Source organism: Paroedura picta, chromosome 7, assembly GCF_049243985.1.
Source record: "Paroedura picta isolate Pp20150507F chromosome 7, Ppicta_v3.0, whole genome shotgun sequence".
Classification (NCBI taxonomy): domain Eukaryota; kingdom Metazoa; phylum Chordata; class Lepidosauria; order Squamata; family Gekkonidae; genus Paroedura; species Paroedura picta.
Window position 1 is genome coordinate 49,331,891 of NC_135375.1, and position 27,997 is coordinate 49,359,887.

General features: G+C 45.2%; 1 protein-coding gene and 1 long non-coding RNA gene across 4 annotated transcripts in view; one reads left to right on the forward strand and one right to left on the reverse strand.

Annotated features, from left to right (window-relative positions):
- The window catches only part of FER (FER tyrosine kinase), a 165,413-nt gene extending 137,426 nt beyond the window's left edge, over positions 1 to 27,987 (forward strand). For all 3 annotated transcript variants that reach the window (XM_077347748.1, XM_077347750.1, XM_077347749.1), the window contains 3 exons: positions 4,900 to 5,054; positions 12,035 to 12,157; positions 20,531 to 27,987. In XM_077347748.1, the coding sequence (XP_077203863.1) occupies positions 4,900 to 5,054; positions 12,035 to 12,157; positions 20,531 to 20,673 (421 nt within the window). In that variant the 3' untranslated portion in view covers positions 20,674 to 27,987. The remainder of the gene's footprint in view (positions 1 to 4,899; positions 5,055 to 12,034; positions 12,158 to 20,530) is intronic.
- Positions 780 to 5,664, reverse strand: LOC143842483 (uncharacterized). Its single transcript, XR_013233135.1, has 3 exons — positions 5,457 to 5,664; positions 4,432 to 4,519; positions 780 to 3,023 (listed from the first exon to the last, which is right to left on the reverse strand). It is a non-coding gene; the product is annotated as an uncharacterized LOC143842483 (long non-coding RNA).
- Positions 27,988 to 27,997: the final 10 nt, after the last annotated feature.

A 27,997-nucleotide genomic window follows, 5' to 3' on the forward strand; every position in this document is an offset into this window, starting at 1 on the left:
TGATGTTGGCAAGTTTTTATTACTAGACTTATAAGCCACAATGCAAAGGACCATATGACTGATTCATTATGTCCAGTGGGACCTAGAAATATAAGCTTCTCCTCCTCCTAAGCGGAGTTCAAAATTCATGGGAGATTTCAAGGCTGTGTGAATTGTAGCAGTACAGACTGCTGTTCATAGTCTTTCCTTTTGACCATAGTCATGAAATATCTGTATGGATTTCAGAATATTCATAGCCTTATTACTTCCCCCAAATATGTAAGAGAGGGTAAAATTAGAATATGAAAATAGAATAAAATATTTCAAAGTTTCAGGCGTCTAATCCTGAGCAAAAGTTAAAATAAAACAGACTTTGTTTAATGTCAGGGCCCAGAATCAAGAAGAAGTGAAAGGCTATAGTAATTCAGTTATAATTTAATTACTGTGATCCAGAGTAAAGAAAAAATGCTGCTAATCTTTAAAAATAATAAAAATTCAAAAGCATGTGACTTTTTTCACCCGTTTATTAAGTCAGATAGTGTCCAACCCTTGTAATACAAGCAATATGTAAAACAAAAATAGTAATTACTTAATCTTTGGACTATATCTGAGTAACCTACAGAGAAAAGGATTTGGAAGGGTAGATGTACTGAGCAAGATAAAACACAAATGCTACAGGAATAGTAATAAATCCTTCCATTAAATTGCATGCATATTGCTTGCAAGGGCTGACTGGCCATTAAGACCACTGGCAAAAATCCTAGTGGACCAAGGGCTTCCCCAGCCCCAAGTGGGGGACAGCTTCAAATATGTTGTCACCACCTCATTGCCCTGTGCGACACAAGGTATCTTGTCATGGTGAAAGATTGGCCCTATGAGGGATGCACCTGGCCTTACTCCATTACCCCATCTGATGAGGCCTGGCGTTGCAAAAGATGGGTTCAACCCAGTCTTGCCCAGCACAGTGTGAAATATGCCCAGCTTTACCCTGGTGCTGAGGTGCTCTGCCAATCTTTGAGTGAGGCTGTCAACTGAACAGACTCATTCTCCCTCCCTTCCTCCCCATTTTGACAGGGGACAAGGTTCATTTCCAGGGCCATTTTTCCGTCCAGTCTGTCTTTGATTACCGTTATGGATTTCAGTGCAGTTCACCTATGGGTAATGGAATGCAGATTGCAGCCTGGATTTGGTGTCATTATTGCGCTCATTCTGCTGAATCACCAGCTTCCCCATCCATGCATGTACAATTTTCAGCAGAGTTCATCATTGATTGTCTGTGCAGTCCCACATGAGAAGGCCTGCCATCAGAAAGGTTTTACAGCTAAAAGCCTCCTGGGAGCACTGCACACTGGAGCCAGAACTTGTTTCCCACTCAGTGAACACATGCTGTCATGTGACAGGGCTCTCCACCTTCTTTTGCAGCTGAAGAAGTTTTTTGTTGTTGTTGTTTTGTTTTTTTGAGCCTCTGAACTATTTTCATATTGGTGAAGAATTATTACGGATTTGCTGAGATTGAAAGACCATTTCTGCAGGGAGGGCTAAAACTGCAAGTAGCTTCCTGCTTACAAATGTGGGATGGAAAATCTAACGTTTGCAGCCCTCCTCACAGGGAGACCCCTCTCACATTTTCCCTCTTCCCTTTTTGCCTCCTGACAAGGCTGCAAGGGAAAGGAATGCAACCTTCTCGCTCTGCTCCCTGGCTTGTCAATCACCGCAAACCACTAATCACAACACAGCAGTTCTCTTGTGGACTGAAACTTCCCACCCCACAGCCCCAATTTTTTTTTTATTTTAAAAAAGGTCCTCCTGCATTCCTATGCAGTAATACCACAACACAGATACATTTTAATAGAAATCATCACTGCCCCATTGTATGGAGAAATGCCAGAATGATACAGCACCCCCCCCCTTTTTTTGGAATTCATTTTCTTTTGCAATTTATTTCCATCTGGGTGGAATTCTGAGACCTTGAACATGATTACTGGAGTCCAGAAAGACATTTTGTGCCAATGGTTGGTTTAAAACAAGTTGCTGAGGCCCCTGTATAATTGGGAGAAGGCTGCCAGACCCCCCTTTCCCAGCTCATTTTCCATCTCCATCATCAGTTAACACTGTTTTTAGAAGTCTGGACAGGTAACTGAAGCCCAAAAGGACATTTTGTGCTAATGGTTGGCTTTAAAACAAGGTGCTCAGACCTCTGTATAATTGGGAGAAGGCAGCCCAATCGCCCTCCCCCTTCCCAGATCATTTCCCACCTCCAGAAAACGCAAACAGGGCTGTGTTTTGCCTGCTTGTCCCCAAAAAGAAGATTTTATTTCACCTTTTACAATGTAGGTTTGTAGTTACTCTGCAACATGGACCATGACATTTTTTAAGAAATACTCGGAGCAAGAAATGGAGAGGGGAGGGAAGGTGTGAAGGTAGAACAAAGTTGCCCAAACTATCACTCGTTTCCCCCTCCATACAGTCTTATCCCTGGTTGCTCACTGATTGCTCAATGGTGGTTTGTGATATTTAGGGTGGTAAATCCAGTTTTCTAGTTTCCTGAAATCACGAGATAAAAATGGCCAAATCGCGACCCAGCTACTGGACAGCCTCGGGATGTTGGTGACATCATGTGGAGGTGGCTCTATATGCCATCAACATATGAAGGCTAACCAGGAACATTTTCCTCATGCGAAAATGGCCTTAACTTTGAAATGGCTCAAAAAGCCTTGCTTAAGAAGTGTACCTGTTGTGGGACTAAAATGACCCAGCAGGATGAACTTTATTTGTATCTGTTCTGTTGGGGTGAAGAGCACAATGTAAGTGCTGCCAGTGTTTCACTCCCATGGCTAGGGGAGACAGAACCTCCAAATTGAGGGCTACATTGTAGGAGACAGCTCTAAAAGCTTTGGAATCCTCATCAAGGTCGGGCCTGGATAAATTATCCATTTCAGTCTCTACGTGAATGATGTGGTTGGCCCCTTCTCCTGGATCCATTTCACAGCCGTTTTGATTGGGATCAGTCTCCTTCAGTCCAACAGGCTTCTCTGAGCCACCAACTAAGTGGGCAAAGAAGATCAAGGTCAAAAAGAAACACAAATGCAGTTCTCGAGAGCAGCCCTCCCCACACACATACACTCCTGAGCTCAGCTCTCCCTCAGTAACCATCTTGGGTGGGGGGGTGAAATCAAATCTATCTTTAGGTCAAGTTCCACATGATTGAACTAGAACAGAGAGCAAAGGTTTCATAGTTGCAACTTCAGCCATGTATGCGATGGTCTTTGCATCTATGCGTGGTGCCCTAGAGTAGGGCAATAATTTCACTTAAACTAGGGATGACAGTGTTTGTCCTTATCTTCATTGGGCTGCTTTTTATCTGCCATTAGCAACAATTTTGTGCAGACCTCACTCTCCCCTATACAAACAATGATAGGAGATGTGACCCTCAAGTCAGATGGATCCAAGTACTGTTCCCTTGCAAATCTTATTGGAATATTTGTTGCACCTAAAGAATAAAGGTTTCATTCTTTTTCATTTTTAAAGATTCACCTAAGTACTATGTCTTTAAAGATGTTTCCTGAGAGTGATTATTTGAAGTGGCCTTGTGTTTCTACCTAAGATAGTATCTGGTTTTCACTTGTCCCAAGATATTATTTACCAGTCTTCTTTCCCACACCAACTTCTGAAAATAAACAATTATTACACTCTTTAGATTTTAGAAGAGTTTCATTGTTTTATCTTAAAAGAACACTTGAGTTCTGCAGCATTAAGTGCTGACTAGGCTTCCCTGTCCTGCAAACATCCATGCTCACTCTGCGACAGCATAATTCTAATTGAGATTTTTCAGTCTGCTACATGGTCATCAGTTAACACATTTGTACACCACTGTACACTGGATTTACAGGTGAAATAAGAGTCCCATGTGGGAAAGGCAATACTATACTCCCTGTTCAAGTGAAGAGAGCATGCCCCACCACCTGGTGAGTAGTATGTTAGAGTCCCCGTGTAGGGCCGCACAGAAGATCAAAGATGAAAACAGGATTGCACTTGCCATTAACTGTTGTTCATCAAGTATCTTCTCTGCAGGCATACATACATACCCTCCCTCTTTCCCTGCATCATGCTCTATTCAGCAGTGCTAGAAGTACTGAGAGTGGGCCGGGGGGGGGGGGCTGTCACACAAGACCACATGGTGCCTTGGTGGGAGCAGGTTCTGACTCTGGTGTGCAGCACCCTTGGAGGCTTTTAGCTATAAAACCTTTTCAGTGGCAGATGCATAGTTTCTGTGTGTGCTAGCACAAAAGATGCTTGATGAGCAGCGGTTACAGGTAAGTGTAACCCTGCTTTCTAAACTTCCCCACATACAGTTACGGAAGTTTAAATGGAGCCAGGTGCCATCAGAGTGCAGAGACAGGCGTTTTCTTGAGGTGGCTTATGTAGCTCCAACCAAGAATCCATATTGCTCACCTGCCTGAGTCATACTTCTGTGTTAGAGAGGCTTGCAAATATAGAAGTCTGTTGGACTTAGGGTGGGGGTTGCTGTGGTACCCTTGACCTTGTGGGAGAGAAGACAGTGAGAACAATAACATTCATTGTGAATATAAAATCTACTGGCTTATCAACAGAACATTAAAGGCTGAGAATGGAAAGAAATATAATGCTCCTTATATTAACAAATATTGGAGATTAATTTGATAGAATGAGTGATGGGATAATAGGATCAAAACTGGTAATATTAACTAGATAGCAGTGTTTTCTAAGGTGCATGCTACACTGTGTGGCTTATTGCTAAAGGTGGATTTGTCTACGTGTCTGTGTGAGAAACAAAAAATGGTGAATGATATTCATGCCCAACCTCATTTGAAGATAGATTTGAAAATAAAAATGTACAATTCTGGTTGTTTATAATAGATATATATCTTTCTTCTGTCATAGGGACCTTGCTGCCAGGAACTGCCTAGTAGGTGAAAATAACATACTGAAAATCAGTGACTTTGGAATGTCTCGTCAAGAAGATGATGGAGTCTATTCCTCTTCAGGTTTAAAACAGATTCCCATCAAATGGACAGCTCCAGAGGCTTTGAACTATGGTAAGGAAATACTATTACCGTAATAACAAAATTGAATGCAAAGGTCTCCAGAATTTTTGCATTGTCTTTTTCTAAACTTTCAATCTGTAAACTGCCATGTGGTTATAATGATTGATAGAATCTGTTAAGATATGAAAGTTAAACTTTTTTCTTATGCCTTTTAGAGTTCTTTCTTGGCAATAATGTGCATCTGCTGTTGTCTTTGAAAATGAATACAGGTGTGCTGTTTATCAGTACAGGAAATGGCTATAACTAGATGACTTAGACACAAAAAAAAAACAGAACAAGAGAGATTATTATTACACTAGTAAAAAAGCCCATTGTATATCAAATACAATGGGCGCTAGCAGGCGGGGGCAGAGCGAGGGACTGGCGAGGGTAGGGTGAGGAAAGGTGGCTTACCAGTGAGAGGGCTGTAGCGATGGCGGGCGGCTCCTTGGTGGTGTCTTGTGGCCAGCGGCCATGTTTTTTTGCTGTCCACCTTGGTACAGTGGTTAAGAGTGACAGCCTGTAATCGGGAGAACTGGGTTTGATTTCCCAGTCCTCCACATGCATCCGGCTGACCTTGGGCGAGTCACGGTTTTCTCAGAGCTCTCTCTGCCCGGCAGGGTGTCTGTTGTATGGAGAGGAAGGGAAGGTGATTGTCAGCCACTTTGAGACTCCTTTGGGTATTAAAAAGCAAGGTACATAAACAACTGCTTATAAAGACTGGAACTTTGCCACCCTTAGCCTTCTAACTTCTTTGAAGCCAACAGGTTTCAAAGGTCATGACTACTTAGGGTGGCATTGTCAATGACTGACCGTGGCAAATGGCCTTGGTCAAGGCAGATTCTTGGAAAACTTTAACAGACTGAAATAGAGTTCAATGTCGCCTTATTGCAATCAGGACCAAGGGGCTAGCAAATGGGCACCTAAAAGGCAAATGCTTCTGTCTTCTTCTTCTGGAGCAGATTGAGGGAGTAGCAGGCCACTTGAACAAACGCGAGCATGATTAGCTCTCTCCCCCATGAAGCTAATCATTAAATGTTTTCCTTCTGTTTGAAAGCCATGGTGGGGTGCAGCCTCCGGGAACAGGAGCAAGCTGGAGCCCAGAAATAGGAAGCTGGAAAGAGACAAAACCTCTGCCTCCCCTGGCACTTCTCTAATCTAATTTCAAAAAAAAAAAAAGCCTGCGGGTTTTGTGTTGCATATGATTTTAGAAGACAGGCTGTAGTTGGCCAGTCTTGACCCAAAGACTGATAGTGCTGTAAAAGTAGGATGGGGTTATGCGCTCTCCTTTAAACCTTACATCTCAGATGTTCAGAGGCTGTCTGCACATGCCCAGAAACACAGGGGCTCAGCACTGAAAAGGCTGATCCAAGAAAACCTCAGATGCTTGCATATGGAGTGCAAACTATATAAAATGCTAGATTCAAGTGGGTAGCCTTGTTGGTTTGAAGCAGCTTTTTATGCAGAGCAAAATTTGAGTCCAGTGGCACCTTTAGGAGCAACAAAGTTTTATTCAAGGCACAAGCTTTCAAAGGGGACCCCTGGACTCACACTTTGTTCTGTATCAAAAGCAACCGATCTCTATTCAGGCCATCCCTAAATGAGAGCAGAAAACAAAAAAAAAGCCAAATTTGAATCCCCAATGGAGATTGAGAGGGGAGGTGGGGGTTTACCAGAGTGTGGACGCGCCTGTGCCCTCGGGGAGAAGGGTTGAACGCTGGGGGCTCTCTTGCTTGCTTTTCATGAAACCTTTCTCTCTCTCTCTCTCTCTCTCTCTCTCTCTCTCTCTCTCTCTCCCTCCCCCCCCCCCCCGTTTCTCTTCTCTGGGGAAAAAATGTGGAGTTAATTATCATATCTACATGTCAGCTTCAGGAAGGGGATAGCTCGTAAGAGCCTTTTTGGAAAAGGGGGTGGCGGAAAGGAGCTGAGGAAATAAAAGTGCGGGACCAGCCCGCTGGATCACACAACCTCACGCTACGCTGCTCGGCTGGCTGCTGCGGCTCCCATTCATTGTGCAAGGGCATTGCAGCGCTCGCTGGCTTGGCTGGCTGCTCCGCTAAACTCCTGTGGGCGGAAAGGGCAGCCGGTAGTGGTCAAATTCCAGATCACGCTGGGCAAAAAGGCTAGATTTCCACCAACAATATTTGCGAGGACTCTGTGACCAGCTGGAGGGAATCGCACACTTTCTTCCCTTCTCCTTTTTCACCTCGGGAGGGGGGAGGAAAACCCACCTCAGTCCCTGATTTAAAGGGCCCACGGCAAATTAGCGACAACAACAAAAGTCTGCGGAGCAGCCAGCCCCTTTCCTCCTCCTCCCCCTCTCTCTCTCGGAGCACGAAGATCCTCGCTCGGCCAGCAGCCGGCAGGCAGCCCCGCTCCATCGCCTGGTTTTTCCTCCGCTCCGAGCCGCCGTTCGGAAGGGACTTTCTCCCAGCACGATGCAGAATAACAAATACGACAAAGCGATTGCTCCCGAGAGCAAGAATGGGGGTAGCCCTGCCCTGAACAACAACCCGACCAAAAGCAACAGCAAGAAAGTGTTGCTTATTTGCCTCAATCTGCCTTTTCATGGGTGAAATTTGAAACCGGCCGGCTCCCCCTCCCTCCGTCTAATCCACTCTCCTCGTATGCCGCATTTTGGTTGTAGTTGTTGGTTTTTTAAATGCCAGCCTTTGGCGTTCCGCAAACTTCTCCTTTCTCCACAGTCTCCTTCTGGCCAAACTAACCAGTCTCGCCCTCCTCGGGCCCCGCGCCAAAAAAATTTGGCTGCTCTTGCGCGCTCTCTTTTCCTGCTTTTGCTAAACTGTGCAACGAAGACTGACCTTCTCGAGCCAATCCGTTTTCCAAGGACTCCTCTGAACATGCCTTTGTCGGGCAAGCGCCAGTTTTTGCCTGGGTTATACCTAAGCAGGGGGCTCGCCGTGTCAGGCCAGGAGCAACTGTGAGCCGCGCTGTGCGCGGCTCGCAGTTGCTGGGGCTGGGAATCAGAGGGACCAATTGGCAGGCGCTTCGCGCCTGCCAATTGGTCCCTCCGATTGTCTGTCATGAGGAAGGGTCCAATCCGGACCCTTCCTCATCCCAGACACATCCCGCCCCAGAACACCTTACTCTTTTATTTAGTCCGTGGCGCCCGTGGCGCCACGGGCGGTGTACAGATTTGTCTTTACATTTCTTAGCAAAATTGAGGAGAGAATTCTAACTAGTTGAGAAGCAATTGCAAAATGATGTGTATGTTTTTGTTTTATGAATGGGGTAAGAGGCATTTTGAAGGAAAGAGCTGACTGGAGATTGCCAAGCACTGCCATGTATCCTGCTGTGATTTTCAGAGGAGGGACTTTTCAGCATCCCCTTCCTGCTGCAGCTTACTCAGCCCCTGACATTTTGTTCCTGTGGATCAGCAAGAAAAACATTGGGGGGCAAACTGGGGATCTGCAGTGGGAGGGGGAATCAATGGAAATGCCCACCCTCATTTGTTTCCAGCATAAGTTCTTATAATTCAAAGCTTAGTTCAAGAAACATTGTTAGTTTTGAAGATGCCACTGGAATTGGGTTTTTACATTTTATTATTTTCTTCTACAAAACTACCTGTAAATGTGTCCAGAGTGTTGATACATCAATGGCATTGTTATATAACTATGTTAAATTGCAGAACCCAATTTCATTCTGTTTAGGAAACTTGCACAGTATTCTCCTGACTTTAATGTTTGTTATGAGTTTTGATTGAGCAGTTCTTTCACTGGTTGCTGTAGCACTTTGATGCAAATATTAATTCAGGCTCAAAAATCAGAGGTACTTTAATTGAAGTCAAGATTTTCTGTGCTGCTGCTGTTAAGAGATTAGACATAATGCTTTTGCTCAATGCATCTATAATATTTCTAATTTCTTAACCATGCTTAAGAGATCAGGATTATCTAAGGGCTCAAGCACTCTTACCCCCTATATTCCCATGTATTTCAATCCCCTGAATTCCTTCTTCATTTCCCTTTTTCAGTCATATAGTGTTTTGTTTTAACCTTAATTTCCACTTGCTTTAAACCAAAATTTGAATAGTTAATGATGAAAATGTGATGGAAGACAATTTTGACATGGTTAAGAATTCAGGAAATTTTGCATGTACATAGGATTCATGCTTCTACATTTGTGTTTTTATTTGCCTTTAAAATCTAATATGGGAATTATTTAAACATATATGCCTCCTAGTCAGCTGTGTGCATAACAGCTGCCCATGTCATGATTTTAGTCAAGAGTGCTATGTGTGAATGTTACAGTGACTAAAATCGTTGCTGGATAAGAGAGTTGGTCCATCCTGTTTCACACAACAGCTAACCAAGTTCCCTAGAACAAACAAACAAGGTATCGAGGCTTCTCCTGGAGTTGCTTCCTCTGAATATGGAGTTGCCACTTACTCATCATGACTAGTAGCTATTGATGAATGTATCTAGTGCCATTTTAAAGCCATCTTTGCTTGCTGTCACTGATAGTGAATTCCACAGTTTAATTAGTTGTTGAGAAATGAAGTACATAACGGATCAGCACGGAAATAAATGTTAATTTGTTTTAATTAAGTGGCTAAAACCTTACAGACACACTTCTGGATTTAAGTAAAGTTACAATCATCATTCAGAATGTAGTATTTCAACATTGTGCAGTTGCATAACAGCTCTTGAAAGTATCGTGCATATAGCCATTCATTGTGGTATAATAGTTTCAGTATATTCTATTCAAGTTTTGATATCACTAGTGTATATTATCAGCATGTTCTTTGGGAGCCCAGATATTATACTGAGCAAGCTATCGACTCCATGCAACTTGCACTTTTTAAAGAAATGAATTGCTTCTAACTGGCATCCCTGAATATATTTAATGAATGGTTTTAAATTACTAGATACCAAGCTCTGAAAGGATAAGATACGCAAGCTAAGAAAACTAATCATCCTACCAGCAGCACAGTGAATGTCCATAATTGCTTCTACCAACTAAGCAGAGTAATTTAAAGCAGCATGAAATAATGCTTGGTTTACATGCAAACAGAACTTTCTGAGTTCAGAACAAGTAGCATAAACCTGGTATTGTTGCATATTGATTTTGTTTGAGCTGGTAATGAACAACTTATTCCATGGTTTAAATATCTGGCAATTGTATAAATCAGTATGACACCTGAGCTAGAAATGGAGAAGGAAATGTTAAAATACAACAAAAGCATTGGAGATCACTGCAACCTATTCTAAGCTAAACATGTCATTTATTGACAGAAAAACACATGTGCACTACAGACGTCAGTGTGAATGTGGCCTACTTGCCATTTGGTCCCGGTTCCTCAATAAAATGCCCACATCTCATTCCTATGCTGAAGGAGCTCTTGGATTAGGTTATAAACTCATTCAAGGGGGTGCTTTGAATTTAGGCAGAGATTTGTGAAGAACGTTCCAAGGGTGCCCCTGTAAGTCTGGAAGGAATAGTGAGACTTCTGACAAAGCAAAGGATGAAACTGGAAAGTGAAGAGACTAATACAAGGAATTAGGAAATGCAAAATGTTAACATGATATCAAATTTCTGTCCAATGGGGAATGTGGGAAGATTTCTACAAACCTAGATAACCCTAAGGTTTGCAGAAAATCCAAAAAGCAGAATAGAAGTTGGTTTTTATACTCAACTTTTCACTACCCAGAGGAGTCACAAAGTGACTTACAATTGTCTTCCCTTCCGCTCTCCACAACAGGCATCCTGTGTGGTAGGTGAGACTGAGAGAGCTCATCTTAGAGGCCACCTTTTCCAGATCTGAAGCCTTGCCTTTCTGTTGCCTGCTGCCCAGGATCTGGTTGCCATGGGGACAGTTTACTGCTTTTTGTATTCTTGAAATAGCTGCTTGCCAACTACCAGCTTTACCTCTGATGCTTCTTTTACAAGACATATCCAAGATGGTGGAAGTGTCTGTGGTACAGAGAACCACTGCCAGCATCAAAAGTTTAAAGTATTTATTTAAAAGAAAATGTTTACAAGCATTTTTTTTAGCACAGCAACTTATTGAGCAAGAATTTGAAAAAGAATGGGCAAAATTCAATCCCTCTGTCCCTCTCTTTATACGTGCCCTATCAGATGTTAAATTATAGGACAAGCTCCTTATTTTCGGCAGCTGATCTCTACAAAGTTTCCAGTATTCCGAAGCTTTCTTAAAGCTGTCCAGACCAGCAAATGTCTACACTGTGTGGCTTATTGCTAAAGGTGCTCTGATGGACTTAGCACCCAAGAGTCCTTACTCCTTGCTTCTAAGAGTTGTATTATTATTATTATTATTATTATTATTATTATTATTATTATTATTATTATTATTATTATTATGTATATCCCGCCACTCCCACGAAGGCTTGTAGCAGCTAACAATAAACATAAAAAACCCCATAAAACCCATAAAACAATTTAAAACAGTCAAAAACCAATCAATCAACCTTAAAACCCTCCAGCACTCAGCGGCAAAGCAACCCAATTCTAACCATTCATAAACCTCAGGATGGACAGGGGGGTTCATCTTTCTTCTTTAATCCACCCCTGGTAGCCCAATAGGGCTCGATGGCAGGGGGGGTCCAGATCTTCACCCATGCGTGGGTCTCAACCATAAACCTGGTGGAAGCACTCCATCTTGCAGGCCCTGCGATATGCAGAAAGCTCCCTCAGGTACCATAGCTCTTCTGGGAGCTCATTCCACCAGGTGGGGCCCAGGACCAAAAAGGCCCTGGCCCTGGCCCTGGTTGAGGCCGGGTATGCTACTTTAGGGCCAGGGACCTCCAGCAGATTAGCACCCAAAGAGCGAAGTGCCCTGCAGGGGGCATAAGGAAACAAGCAGTTCCATAGATGGGCATGGCCCAAGCCGTGAACGGCCTTGAGGGTCGACACCAAAACCTTGAACCTGATCTATGGGGACCCCTTTGGCTTCCAGCTCCTTGACAGTCCATGTATGACATTATATTATTTCTGACTATATTTTAAATCTGCAGGGCGATATACTTCTGAAAGTGATGTATGGAGTTTTGGTATCTTCCTTTGGGAGACTTTCAGCTTAGGTGTGTGCCCATACCCAGGAATGACCAATCAACAGGCACGAGAGCAAGTAGAGAAAGGTAATTGTATGCCTGGAGTTTTGCATATAATTAAACAATTTTACAAATAGTTCTAGATTAATCTGTGTAATATTCTATACTTGATTGGTGTGAAGCTCTCTGATCTAAAGAAATTACCAAGTATGTACAGTGTTTTCAGATAGAGGGTAATCATCAGATAGAGGGTAAGGAAAGAGAAGGAATATGGCATGGAAGGAAAAGATGAGACGAGGAGATGGCTGTTGAAAAAACAATTTAAAACCGAGGCAGAATCAGAAGCTAGAAGAGAAAACAAGGCGAGTGAGAGAATTTCCCTGTGATATTCCCACATTTCTCTCCCTTAAATGTTAGGCAGAGAAGGGCTCACCCTTATGGGATATGCTTTTCAGAATACAGTTGTATTGGCCTATATGGAATTGGTCACTATGTTGCCTGTCCTTTCCATAAGATTCATATAGTAAATATCAACAATCCACAGAGGTTTTATGGAGATACACTGTCTTTGCAGTTATAGAATATATAAAGCTTATTTTTTCCAAGCCCTAGAGGATCCCCTTTCATAGGTTAAGAATAGCCATATTCTTGGCTATTGTCCCCCCCCCCCCCGGAACAGCAGGGAGAAAATGCTGTGTGCTGATTTACCCAAGCCAAAAATCTACTTTAAAAATACCTTACCAATATTTGGTAATAGTATTTGTTAATAGTTACCATATTTGGTAAATGTATCCAGGTTTTCATGGGGAAACCAGCCCCCCCCCCCCCCCCAAATCCTGAATATATTCAGGAATTAAGGAAGATCCAAAACCATCCCCTCGGCTGTTTGTCAGTCTTCTACTGAAATTCTTTTAAAGTTTAAAGAGACTGTAGAAGACAGCCCAAGGATCAGCTGTGCCTGTGGGGAACTGACTGTTCCCACTGACTCAGGTTGGGGCTGGTTTCTCATGCAAAAGAAGCCAGTCCCAGGATTGCTCCTCATGGGCTGGGCTTTGTGCTGGTGTCGTGGTTCGGTCCTTGGTGGCTTGGGAACCGGACCGAACCCCGCCATCAGAGGCGCCCGCGATCACGGAGGTAGGGCATGGTGATCATAGGCAAGCCGGCAGCTGGGCGCCCCACCCGATCGTTGAGGTGGCAATGGCCGCTAAAGAACCTCAATGTCCCCCTCCACCTTTTGACAAGGGCCCGGAGATGGCCCTTTGTTCCAGGAAAATGGGCCATCAGGAACCCCGGAAAACCTCGCATATGTGCATGAGTCATGATTGTATCAGCATGTTCCCTCCGCAAGTACTGGGTGGGGCAATACAGCCTAAGGAGGTGGGTTTTGTATAAAAGGGAGCTTCCACCTGGAGTTCGGTGGAAGCTCTTACTCCATACCAGCGGACTCCACGTTGCTGAAATAAAGCTTGTTCCTGTTGTATCGTTCACCAGGCCTGGCGTGACGTTTTCTTCAAAGGGGCACCCTGTTTTTTCAGTTAGCAAGCGGGTTCCCGACATCGTAAGAGCTTCCCACCGAACTCCAGAGTCGGCATCGCATCCGAGCGCTTATCGGGACGGATCCAGAGATGGCGTTTTCAAGCAACGGGGCGGTCTCGACCCCCACGAACCCCGGGAACATGAGTTTAATGTCCCCGGGAGATTTCCTCCGAAAATCGGGGGGCCAGGAGCAGCTGTCCGGGACCCCGAGACCCTCGGCAGCGGCGGCCAAGGGAAGGCGCCGGGCCATGGGGTTCCCAAGCACGGCGGGGAGCGCGCCGAGGTCTGGGGGGTTGGCCCCAACCTGGGACACCCAGCTGAGGCAGGCGCTTCGCCCGGTAAGACCTGAGGAATCCCTAGAGGACCTGCGGCGGGCCATGGCGGACTTGGCCAGGCGCTTGCAGGCAGCTGAAGCCCGTGAGCAAGCTCGGGCCGGGCCCGGAGGGACTGGTAATACAACGGCGGAGGGGATCGCGTCGAGTGAGGACGTCTCCAGCGACGAGGACGAGCCCGGCACTGGTGAGCGGGCCCCGGACCCCGACCCGGAGCAGTTTTCAGTCCCGAGTAGGCGAGACGGCCAGCGGAGAGGCGAGACAGCAGAGGATCTCGGGGGAGCGGGGGAGCCGACGGGGCGGCGAGAGCCGGACCAACGCAGGAGCGACGTGCAAGGCAGGGAGCGGCACGGCGTCGTTGGGCAAGTTGGTAGCCGGTGGAGCGGAGCAGGACGAGACGGCGGACGCCGAGAATCCCGGATCCGGAGGGGGTCGGACTACTCTCCAAAACGTTCCCCCCCAGAGCTTAAGGCGCGTTTCGACGGGACGCCGGACGACCTCCCGCAGTTCCTCCTCCACGCGCTGACGCATGCCCGGAGGTATGGAGACCGGTATGAGGACTCCGAGGACTTGGTCTGGGGGGTGGCCTCGTGTCTCCAGGGCAAGGCGGGTCAGTGGTACCTAGGGTTGGCCGAGCGCGGCGACCCGGCAACTCGGGACCTGCAGGACTTCGTGGTCGCGCTCCGCCGACGATTCCAGGACCCCCAGGCTGAGGACAAGGCAAAGAGTCGGATCAAGGGACTTCGACAGGGTACTAGGGGGGTTATGGACTATATAGACATTTTCCGGAGGGAAGCAGGCAAGGTGTTCTCCTGGAACGAGGAGACCCAAATCGAGTACTTCCGGGAGGGCCTTAACCCGAAGCTCAGGGAATGGGCCGTGATCAAGGGGACGGAAGAAGATCTGTCTACACTGGAGGGGTGGTGTTTTGTGGTCGCCAAGCTGGAAGCCAGCCTGGGTTGGGCCGCCGCACCCCCCCGGGAGGCCAAAGGCGGGTCAGCCGAGGCGCCGAGACCGGGCCCCGACAACTCTCGCCCCAAACGACCCCCGAACCCCGAGCGGGAAAGGAGACGCCGGGAAGGTCTGTGCCTGAAATGCGGGGGGTCAGGACATTTCGCAGCAGCGTGCCAACGGCAAGGGGGGGAGGACCGCGGGCTCTCCCAGGGGGGAGGTGCGACACGCCCCCAGCAGGCACGCCGGGCGGAGGACCTCCGCAACGAACCGGGAAGCGCCCAGGCGACGGGAAACGGCCAGGACCTGCTGTAGACGGCGCCGGGCAGCAGGTCCCGCGGTGCGAGGGAAAACCCCTACAGCATGAGGCGCGACCTCCGAACGTGGTAATTTTAGAGCTCCGGAACCCGGAGAACGGACTAAGTTGGGTGGGGGAGGCTCTTTTGGACTCTGGATGCGACCACAGCATGGTCCACCCCCAGATAGCCCGGGCTTTGGGGCTACCGAAGCGCATTCGGAAGGTTCCCCTGGTTTTCGTCCAGATGGACGGCAGCCCGATTCAGGGGGGACCTTTCGGGGAGGAGGTGGGTCCTATCGCCATCCACATAGGGGACCACCAAGAGCTGCGGTGGCTGATCCAGGTCCCCGTAGCGGGATATCGGGCGGTGTTGGGCCTGGATTGGCTGAAGGAACACAACCCCGTGGTGGACTGGCGGGCGGGGACCCTGAAGTTCGACTTGACGGTGGGTGCACGGCATCGGGTCCCCCACGAGAATTCCAGCCACAAGAGGACGGCGGCGCGTCCCAGGGGAGCGGCGGCGGCGCAGCAGGAGAAACCAGAGCCCGAGGTCCCGCCAGAGTACCGAGACCTCGCAGCCGTTTTCAGCGAGCGGGAAGCGGACGAGCTACCCCCACACCGCCGCACGGACTGCGCTATCAACATCCCAGAGGGGGCGGTACTACCCAAAGGGCGCATCTACAAGATGAGTGAGGGTGAGCTCAAGGACCTCCGGGAGTTTTTGGGTAAAAATCTGGCCCGAGGTTTCATCCGGCCCGCTTCCAGTCCCATGGGAGCTCCAGTCTTGTTCGTCCGGAAAAAGGATGGGTCCCGACGGCTGTGCCAGGACTACCGGGGCCTCAACGCCATCGCAGCGGGGAACGCTTACCCCCTCCCGCTGATCCCGGATTTGCTGGCCCGGCTGGGCAAAGGGACTCTGTTCACTAAGCTGGACCTAAGGGAGGCGTACTACCGGGTACGCATCCGGGAGGGGGATGAGTGGAAAACAGCGTTTAACTGTCAATTGGGACAATTCGAATTTAAAGTGATGCCGTTCGGTTTAAGCGGGGCACCTGGGGTTTTCATGAGTCTAATTAATGAGGTGTTGCAGGACCTTCTGTTTCAGGGGGTGGTTGTTTATTTGGATGACGTCCTGATCTACAGCCAAGATCCCCAAGAGCACGTGACCCTGGTGAGGGAGGTGTTAAAGCGCCTGCTGGCAAACCACCTATACGTGAAGCTGGCTAAGTGCGAATTCCACCGTCCCTCCCTGGACTATTTGGGCTACCGCATCTCAGCCCAGGGCATAGCTATGGACCCCGAGAAGGTGCAGGCGGTGCTGGCCTGGGAAAGGCCCCGCACCCGGAAACAGCTACAAAGCTTCCTGGGGTTTGCTAACTTTTTTAGAGGCTTCATCCCCAGATACTCCTCCGTAGTGGCTCCCCTCACGGACTTGCTAGGTACCAAGGGGAGAGGTCCTCGCGCCACGCGGCCCAGCGCAGCGCTCGGCTGGAATGAGAAATCGGAGGCAGCGTTCCTGGCCCTCAAGCAAGCTTTCGCGTCTGAGCCCACGCTACTGCACGTCGACCCAACCCAGCCGATGGTGGTACAAGTCGACGCCAGCGACGCAGCAGCCGGGGCGGTTCTCCTGCAGCGAGACAAGGCGGGACAGCTGAGGCCGGCGGCCTACCTCTCACGAAAATTCGCCAAATGGATCGGAACTGGTCTACCTGGGAGAAGGAGGCGTTTGCGATTAAGTTCGCCCTCACCGAATGGCGGCATTGGCTGGAGGAAACAGAGGAGCCGTTCGAGGTCTGGACAGATCACAAGAATCTGGAGGCGCTCCGGCAACCGCGATCCCTGAACGCCAAGCAGATGAGGTGGGCGGAGTTCTTTTCGCGGTACAATTTCAAGCTTGGTCACATCCCCGGCAAAGAAAATTTCCTTGCGGACGCCCTCTCCCGTCTGCCGCATTATGGGGAGGGGTACGCTCCCTGCACCAGGTCCGTGTTTGGTGAGGAGCAGCTGGGACGGGGGGTCGTCACTAGGCGTCGGGCCAGGGAGGAATGGGAGCCCGACCCGGCGACCGCCCCGCTCCGAGACCGCCTAGTGGCAGCCTACGGGACAGACGAGGAGCTGGCTGAGCTCCGGGACTCTTTGATTTTGGACTCCGGTCTCTGGCGGAGGGGGGAGGCTGTCTACGTCCCGGAAGGGCTACGACGGGAAGCCCTCAGCCTCTGCCACGATGCTAAGACCGCCGGGCACTTCGGTTTCGTAAAATCCTGGAAGTTGGCCCGGCGGCGGTTTTGGTGGCCCAGTCTGCGGCGGGACACAAAAGCTTACGTCAGTGGTTGTCCTGTCTGCCTGACCTGCAAGCCGGGGGTTGGCAAGCCGAAAGGTCTGCTGCACCCGCTCGAGGTCCCGACCCGGCCGTGGTCAGTGATCTCCATGGACTTTATAACAGACTTGCCTCCCAGCAAGGGGAAAACGGTGATCTGGGTGGTGGTAGATCTATTTTCCAAACAGGCCCATTTCATTCCTTGCGCCAGTGTCCCCAGTGCTTCACAGTTGGCTCGGATGTTCCTGGATCACGTGTTCCGACTGCACGGGCTGCCGGACAAGGTGATTTCCGATCGGGGCTCACAATTCGTGTCCCGGTTTTGGCAAGCTTTCCTGCGCCTGTTAGACATCGAGCAAGGGCTGAGCTCCGCTTACCACCCCCAGACGGACGGGCAGACCGAGCGGGTTAATCAAGTACTGGAGCAGTACTTGCGGTGTTTCGGTTCCTATCATCAAGACACCTGGGTGCCCCTGCTCCCCCTGGCCGAGTTCGCGTACAACAACGCAGACCACAGCAGCACGGAGATGTCGCCTTTTGCCGTCGTCTACGGGACAGACCTGAGACACTTCCCGGAGCTTGGAGAGGTCCCCGCCCGGGAATCGGCCGACCTTCGCGAGTGGGGGAAGCGTGCCGGGAGCTGCTGGAAGTCGCTGCAGGAGCAGCTCCACAAAGTCAAGGCAGCGCAGAAAGAGGACGCCGACCGGAAGAGACGACCAGCTGAGGAGATCCGACCGGGGGATCGAGTTTACCTTTCCACCCGGAACCTACGGTTGAATTTGCCCAGCAAGAAGCTAGGCCCTCGGTTTTTGGGGCCTTTCGAGGTCTTGGCCCCGATCAACGAAGTTTCGGTCAAGCTCAAGCTCCCCAAGAACCTCCGGCACATCCATCCCGTCTTTCACGTGAGCCTTCTAAAAAAAACTCCGGACGGTGACGTTTGGCACCCCGTGTTTTCCCCGCCAGCGCCCGAGGTCCTGCCGGGGGGGGAGCACCACGAGGTGGCGGATATCCTGGACTCTAGACTCCACAGGGGGAAGTTGCAGTACCTCGTGGAATGGAAGGACTTCGCTTTGGGGGACCGGGAATGGGTCTGGGCAGCGGACGTCCTTGCGCCCCGACTCACTGAACGTTTCCACAAGCGGTATCCTGGCCGTCCCGGGGGGTTGGAGAATGGACCTTTGGGGGGGCAGAATGTCGTGGTTCGGTCCTTGGTGGCTTGGGAACCGGACCGAACCCCGCCATCAGAGGCGCCCGCGATCACGGAGGTAGGGCATGGTGATCATAGGCAAGCCGGCAGCTGGGCGCCCCACCCGATCGTTGAGGTGGCAATGGCCGCTAAAGAACCTCAATGTCCCCCTCCACCTTTTGACAAGGGCCCGGAGATGGCCCTTTGTTCCAGGAAAATGGGCCATCAGGAACCCCGGAAAACCTCGCATATGTGCATGAGTCATGATTGTATCAGCATGTTCCCTCCGCAAGTACTGGGTGGGGCAATACAGCCTAAGGAGGTGGGTTTTGTATAAAAGGGAGCTTCCACCTGGAGTTCGGTGGAAGCTCTTACTCCATACCAGCGGACTCCACGTTGCTGAAATAAAGCTTGTTCCTGTTGTATCGTTCACCAGGCCTGGCGTGACGTTTTCTTCAAAGGGGCACCCTGTTTTTTCAGTTAGCAAGCGGGTTCCCGACAGCTGGCTTCTCCTGCAGCCTGGTTTAAGATGGACTGTAGGAGAAGTGAGCCCAGCCAGGATCTTCTGTGGCCATAGGAAGCAGTTTGTTCCCCATCAGTTCAGCTTTTCATTGGCTTTTCCTGCAGCTCAGTTTTTAAAAAATGGCCATTTTTCTTCTTGGGTCCATTACATCCAAAAAAATTCAGGATTTCTGAAAAATCCTGGATTTGAATACCATACCAGATCTGAAAAACTGAATAAAAAATACAATTTTGTAAAACATGCTGATGATGATCAAAGAAAATAATTTGCTGTATGGAAGAAGAGTAAAATGAATTCAGGATGATATTGCAGAGGAATGAGAAAGTCCTGATTAAAAATTCTCAAAGCTGGCTGAGACGCAAAACTGAATAAGGAAAATGTGATTAAGGCTGAGAAGTTGAGCTGATTTCAGTAGATGTTCTGAATAAACAGCAGACAGTACACTGAAAATACAGTGTAGCAATAATGGTGATAAAAGATGAAAGCATTTATCAAGAATAAATAAACAGCAGAAATCAAGTAAATGTTCCATTAAAAGTTAATATTATACTTTGGTTATGTTCAGTGGTAGTAAACAGATGAATGGAAGTCTGGAGTCAACATTTCTGATAGATTGCAGCTCTGAACTTGGGAGGGATGATTGGCCCATCCTGACCAGCCCTGGATTCAGCTGGGAGGGGCAGGAGGAAGCCTCCCAAGCCAGCCCCGGCTACTTCCTGGAGAGGTGTGGAGTGCCCAGAGAGTACAGCCTCCCTCCCTCCCTCCTTCCTCTGTCCAGTGCCACTCGGTGCCCAGGCCTTGTCCCCTCTGGCAGCTACACACAGACCATGCCTTTCAAAAGTATCAAAAGAGCGTGACGTTCAAAAAACACTATAAATCTATGATTAGATACATAGCCATTTCAATGGAGAACTATGAATTTTAAAAAATTAGCGTGTTATCATGGGCCCTTTAAAACAAGGAGAAATGTGATTGGCTGTCTGGCTTGATTGACAGGCGGAAGAGAGTTGTGTATATAGCGTGTTGCTCTCTTCCGCCATTTCCAGCAGCGGCTGTGAAAAGGGAGAAGCGTGAAATGGCAGCAGAGAAGAGCGAGACAGCAAAAAGGTGAGGAGAGGCTGGGAGGCGTGATATTATTTAGTCCTCAGACTTGCATTGCAAAGTATTGTGAAAATTCCTTAATATATTTAAGAGAAAGCTTGTATCTTAATATGCTATGGCTATCAGCTCCAAAGAAGCTGGGTCATTTGATTTAATTACAGTCTTCTTTTCCCCATAGTTCATTTTCAACAGTCATCTATTTTCTTTATATGTTAGGCTATCGAATGTCAGCACCTCAGAAGTGCCCAGAGGAGATCTATAAGATAATGCACCAGTGCTGGAATTACAATCCTGAACTCAGACCAAAATTCTATGAGGTTCACAAAGAACTGGCTGCAATCAAGAAGAGAGTGACATAGTGAAAAACTAAGCAGACTCAAACTACAGGACTCTTCTCTTTTTCCAGAAAAGTAATATTTTGTCACGAACACTATTGCATTTATATCCACATTGCTTTTGGTTTTCTTCTGGGATTTCTTCTAAAAGAACAGCTTATGTACAAATTTGTCAGGCTGCAAAACATCAAACATACGTGGAAGAGAAAGAGAGGGCTCTGCCAAATGCTATATAACTATCACAGTGATATGGTCCTTTAGGTTGTGTGTACTTAGAAAACACACACATACATAAGGAACTCTGACACCTTTCTTTTGACTGTGATAAATTCCTCACAAAGTTTTTCATCCTTTTTCTTGGCTTTCAGTTCAGTGCAAGGTTTCACACCAGTCATTCTGTCTGCTGACTTATGCACCATTCTTAGAAGTCTTAAAACTGAAGGCACAGTTTTAAATATTACCTCAATTTTAAAAGATTACACAATATAGTGCTCTGGGGGGGGGGGGAGTACCACCAGCAGCTAATGTAATCTTGGATTTGCTAGTTCTTGTTCTAAAAAACAAAATAAGCTAAACACTTGTTTGTGGAACAGGGAGTGCATTCTGAGTTTCTTACAAATATTCCAAGATTCAGTAAACATTTCCAACACTGAACATTATTTATTTCTCTTTTTTAAAAACAGGGGGGAAAGCCACAATTCACCAGCAACCAGCATGCACAAATCTATGTTTGGTCTAGCCTTTATTTTTTTTAAGGCCGAAGCTGGGTCGTGTATGATACATATTTGTTAGGAAATACTACAGATGATCTGTCTTTTCTAAAGGATGAGCTATAGCAGTACACAGTTGTTTTTGAATGTGCACATTTAGAAGTGCTGTCAGCAAGAAACATGTTTCAGAATGAGAATAGTATACAATGAAGGTAACCAGTAGCATTGATTTTGGATGGGAGAGGGAAAGTGAATTACCAGATTGGCCTTTGGAAGCTCTGTGTATTGGTGTTCCTGTTCTGTATGCTGCTGGAGCAAGGAAAAAGGGGAAATTATTTTTCATACACACTGTCCAATGAGAGAAAATATATTTCAGTAGCAAAACAGAAACTTCTAATAATACTGAAACAAGAAAATGTAAGTATTGTCTACAGTGAACAAACCACAGAGTTATAATATATTGCAGGACCTTCCCCCCTCCCGCCAATTGTTCTCAGATTCTCCAGGGTTTATTCAGTAGCCAACATGCTCATCAGCGTAGGCCAATCCAGGAGGGCAAAATCATGAATGGATTACGTGTGCGGCTGCCTGTAATAAGAGCTTTCCCCATTTACTTTGTAAATTGATTATAATATCCTAAAGTGTTGGTCCATAACTGAGGAGTCCTTTTCTTGAGGTGTCAGTTATTGCTTAAGATATAGCAACATGACAGTAAGTGTCAACAAGCTGATCACTACTAGTACAGTGGTGTGAACATAAAACAATGCTTTGAACCGTACATGTCATTTTGTACAGTAGGACCACGTTCTTACATGTTACCTGTTTTGCTGACCTTTATGGCCATGTATTTTTGTGGTAGTACAGAGTGGTGATGTTGAGTGGGGTGTCTTCTATGTGTTGTCTAGAAAGGTTGATGTTATTGACAGGATAAAATTTAATGTCAGAATAAAATGATAAAGCATTTGTATTGAGGAAAATTGTAAGTGGACTTGTTAGCACTCTAGCGCAGAGGAAAGTTGAACTTCTTTCTTTATGACACAAGGATTAGTCCATGAATTCAGGAAAGTAGTGCAAAAACTGAGGATGGGAAAATGTTTTAGTGCTGTATAATTACCCTAAGAGTTTCTTTATTTAGCAATGGGCATACACTGGTCTTAAATATTTGTTCCAAATGAGAAACATTAGCTTGCTTATCTTGATCCTGAAGGGATCTTAAACAGTGTGCCTTAATTCATTGACATTCCTGTGTTTAATGAAATGCACAAGGACTGGATGCTAACACCACAAGGGAGAAATCACAAATCTCTCTGCTGCAGGTCTTCATCTATGCATTCACTAGTGTATAAATGTAAGAACAAGAATGTATTTTCCTTTTTTTCCTGGTGCTCTTAGTTTTTCTCTTAAGGGTTAATATTTTTATATAGGATACACTATACCATTTCTAAAAGTCTTGAATGTATTCTTCCTTGTTGAAAGGCAAAGGACAGTTCTTTGCCTTAATTTGATTAGCAGGACACACTGTTCTGATCTTCTTGTACAGATGTAAAGGATAACTGCTATTTATATTTCATTTATGTAAGCAGTTAAAATTTGCAATTCATGTCATACTGCTGCTCAAATTGAAAAGCCTTTTCCAAACAGAATACCAAAAGCATGTAAAGTTTGTTCTGTCTGCCCTGTGTCTGAAATTGGTGATCTATTTAACATCAGAAACAGTTTGGGATATTATCAGTACTGTTTTATTCATAGAAAATAAGTTTAGTATATTGGTAGTTAAGTTTTCACAAACTTTGTGAACCGTTTTTTAATATATCTTTCTTATATATGACAAATAATACCTCCCATTTAAAATACTGAATCAAAGTATATTAGGAAGTTAAATCCATACAAGGTACATGTGGACAAGAGCTGTCATTAGCTGGAAGGTTGACAAAATGCATAGCTCCTTGGGGAATAAATGATAAGAGGTCATCCATACAACCCAAAACTGGGATCAGCTATTTGCTTAATGAAAGTGTTTTGTTCCAAGAAATTTTGCCTCAAAAGCTAACATTTTTCAAAAGTTTCATTTTCAACTTTATGCTTTGGAGCTCATTACTGCAGTCTCTTTGGTTTTTAGAACATATGATTTTAAGAAACTGTTTCCAGTGAAAGCTCCAAATAGAATAGAAATCTTCTCAAGATTATGATGTCTTTGCTTTTTTAAAAAAGGTTATGATGGATGTGCAGGAAAACAGCTGAGCTCACAAATGAGCTCCTGAGGAATTGGCATCCCACCTTCTTTGGAAATACGCAGTACAAAAAACTGGTCTTTCTGACAATTACCTGCTGCCTGCCTTTCACAAGCAAAATCATTTAATTCCCTTCCATTCCACAATGGTTCTTAGCTATTTGAAATTAGAATGAATTCATCTCTATGTTTATCAAATGCTGCCCATATTTGAACAGTGAAACAGATGCCAGAACAGAGTTGTCAAATAGTGATGTTTATACAACAGTTGGGAAGATTCTTTTTTTTCTTAATGTTTATTTTTATCTTTGGATTGTCAAACACCCAACTGGTTAATGACTTTTGACTGCTTGGTGAAGGCAATAAGTTACAGAAAGAAAATATGGAATATATAAGCGTATTAGTCTTTACTTTTTTCCTGTATTTGAGCAGCTGGCTAGATTTGTTAATAGTTTATCTCTCTGTTATTACTAAAAATAAATCTTTAAGCCACCCCACCCCCATGTTAGTTGGGTTTCCATTTGGCGGCACCTGCAGGCTTTCCTTGATAATGTAGTTTCCCTAGGCAAGAGTGGTTCTCACCAACTAAACTTTTACATTCCTTTTGAAAGTGGGCCTTTTTTTAAAGTATGAAAAATAGGACTGTTTGGTTCCATAGTCATCTGGTCCTTGAATAATGATATCATGCTGTAGTATTCAGGTCATCAGCCAGACAACAATGTCTAATTGGAGTTTTTGAAACACTATGTCATAAGCAATTAATTAAATTGTTGTGGACATTAACAATCACATAACAAGGCCAGCTAGCCTTGGGCAGCATACAACTTGTCTTTTTAAAGTATTGTCCTTTTAATTTTTTCAAGAAATTTATTCTTTTACTTTTGGATTTTCTTTTTGGCCGTACGTTACTTCCTCTTTCACTTCTGAACTCATCTGTTTTCATGATGATCCATCATCTACTGTTTTCCTGAAACCAAAGACCTGGCTAAACCTGTTGCCTGTCCATGATTTTTCCATCCCCTCAGATGTTAAACATTAGATCTTGATACACTGAAAAATGAGCAAAAGGTCAATAGAACATGTGGAAGAAGATACATCCCTCCTTTTCTTTATGGCTGACAGAGTTAGTAAGCTTTCCTTCTAGTAGGAAGAAAGCTGTAGCCAAGAACAAATGATTAGATAGAAGTGGACTGGATGATGCACAAGCATGTGTTTGAGAAACTTTGGTGCATTTTTGGTCCAGCAAGTGAACAGAGTTTAAAATGTAAGCATGGTTTTTTAGCTCCTCCCCCTTCGGGCGTAGGGTAAAGCATATGGTGTATTATTCTAAAACTGCATACATGTAGGGATCAAATCTTTACTTGCTTCAGACAGCAGAAGCCAATTTATCCTCTGCTCTTTTCCTTGCAATCCAAGGGCTGTTTCACAACTTTTATGAGTGGGAATGCATGCAGAAGAGAGCTGTGGTCAGTCCTAGCTGTTTGGCATGAATTCACTTACAAGCTCTCTTTTATTGTGTGAATACATTCCATTTTATAATACGTGAAGCAGCTGTAAACTTTGTACGTTGAAGGGATAATTTAATAATCACTTTATCCATATGCTATTTTAAAAGACTCGGCACATTTTAAATAAGCCAGGAACATTAATTCCTTTTTTGATTTTTTGTTTTTTTAATTTCTGAATTAATTCCAAACACTGTTCTGGTAGTGCCAGAATATTATGCATATCTGTGAATCCCTTCCTTCAAAATATCATTTATTCTATACAAAAGCTAGGTTTTAAGTAGATTAGGCAGTGTTGTTAGAGGAAGGAAGGGAAGATTAAAGGTTATATCAAAGGAGTCGGTAAAATGTTTAAACCTTAGAAATTTGAATTCCAGGAGAACCAGTGTTTTGATTTTGATTCTGATTCCCCCCCCCCCATAAAATTGTTCCCTGGAGTTACTAGAGGAGCAACCAAGAACTTGTGTGCAACCATCGGAATTTTTGAACAGCACCCCCACATGTACTCAATCACACCCTGTTTTCAAAGTGGTATTGAGTTCCATCAGTGCTGTTTAGTACATGCCCTGCATAAACACACTTCAAGCCATGTTTAGCTTCTGGAAGTAGTTGCATGGTCCTATGGGACCTGTTAATCTGCTGGACCATTCAAGACTCTTAATGTAAGTATACTGAAGAGGCAGTGAGACACCCCCCTATGCATGAAGCATGGTCAGGATTTGAGCCCAAGATAATATTAATAAGCTGTATAAATTGGTGAATAGGCAATTATTAGACAATGTGCTGCTCTTCTTCCATTCGTTCAGTGATTGTACTGACTTCTATCCATGAATTGCACAACTAAGTTTGTAATTTCTTTATAAAGAGGTTTGGGGCCTTCCAATAAGAGTCTTGACTCTAAAACGCTGTCAAGGAGGTTGGCTAAACAAGCTATGTTCCCCAGTGATCATTGTGCTGGTTGCTAAACTAAACAAACACAGGCAAGTGCTTTGTACTACACATTAGCAGCCCTTTTAAATGAGCCACACAAATCACGCTGGTGAGTTATTTTGCTTTGCAATCTTGATGTTTAAATCAGACCTAACACTACCTGTTAGTGTCCATAGATATAAGATATTTCCCCAAAAAATTGGCAGCAAATTTCACCTATGTTTAAGGTCCAGAATAATATCAGAAACCATCATAAAATGTAATATGTCAACAAAATCAAAGAGAAGTTGAGTATATATTATAGCCTCATCATAAAGTATCATTTATAAAAGCTGTTAATTGTGGATAAACTTTTCAAACAAAATAGGTAAGTCATGTGATGTAAGCATAACCTCCCTCTGAAAAGTGATGCCCAGTGGACCACTCCTATAATTACATGCAGGTGTACAACATATGATGTAACTTTAACTATGTTGTTAAATACAGACTAATTTTGCAGCACAAAGGCATCATGTACATCAAGAGAAGACAGAAGAACCCTCTAGCTATGTGGGGGGAAATTCTAAGCCATGGGGAAAAGGATCATGGTTGCTGTTTACAGAAGAAAGATCCTTTCAAAGACAAAATTGTAAGAACAGTCAGAACAAACATCACATTAGTTTTCTGAAATGTATTAAGGAATAATGGAAATTCTTTAAAAGTATAGTTTTAAAATATCCTTCAGTTAGAGAACTGAATCCTGCTGACATGTCTGTACTGGTGCTGCTTAGAATGGCCTTGTAGCTCTTAAGTGATGGAAGAACTGAATCCCAGAAACATTTTTACAAGAAAATTTGGTACCATCCAGCGCAGTCTATATCAGGTCTGTCACATCTTAACATATTGTAACAACTCATATCTGTGCTTTTTATAGATGCCTTATTTGAGGCTAAATGATTGGGCGAGAAGGAAATTTGCAGGAGAAACAGTTGATTTGAGATGCTTATAAATGACTGAATATTAACAGGAAGCAAATTTGCCTTCCCCTTCCTACTGCAATCCCACAGAGTCCCCTCACAAAAACCCCTACCAATCCTGGGATGTGGCATGAAAGGGCTGCAACATGAAGAGGAAGTCTGCAGAAACCATCCCTTTTTCTTCCTAAATGGAATAGGAGTTTGTGTAAAAGTGGGATGGTGTGATGTCTGTCGCTCCTCCTTTCTTGCAGTCCCACATCCCAAGTCCATAGAACTCCCCAGCACTTAGGAATTGTTTGTATAGAGATGCAGTAGGCGTCACTGGGAAAAGTAAAAAGTCTCTTGTCTCCCACATGTTTACTAACTTGTTTCTGTGGAATTAATTGGAGTCATAGGGACTTGCTCACAAACCAGAGCTGGAAAATGTTAGACATTTGCTTAGGGCACTGATATAGTTTTTCAAATTTTACATACATGGCCTTGGATGTGGATTTGGGTCTCTGTTTAAGTTAGTGCCAATGTATGTGCCAGCAGGTATAATATCAGGTAAAGCACCTTTTTATGCTCTTTATTTTAGATTTTAGAAATAATATATTTGTGAAATGCATTGGTAATACATAACACTGGAAAGGGTTGCTTCTTCCCAAAAAGTACAGGTGCTTAAAAAGGGAGGAAAGGGAAGCTTTTAGAGGGTTTCCTAGCTTTTAACAAGAGTCAGAATGATAACATATGTAATACATATTGGTTGTCTATCCTTTGTAATTTTATCAGATCTACATTTTATCTTTTATTTATTTGCCAATTTTTATATTCAAGTTTGAACCTAAATTAACCTTATTCTCCTAGCTTGTTTAAAAAAGGGATCTTTGGTGTTAGAAAGTTTGTGGATAGTTTTGAATAACCTTTTCTCTTTGACTGGACCAATTACCACTAATGGGTCTACAGGACCCTTCTTTTTACTTTTTTTTACTGTATTCTTCCAATAAATGTACAATATTTTATTTGTATTGGTTGTGT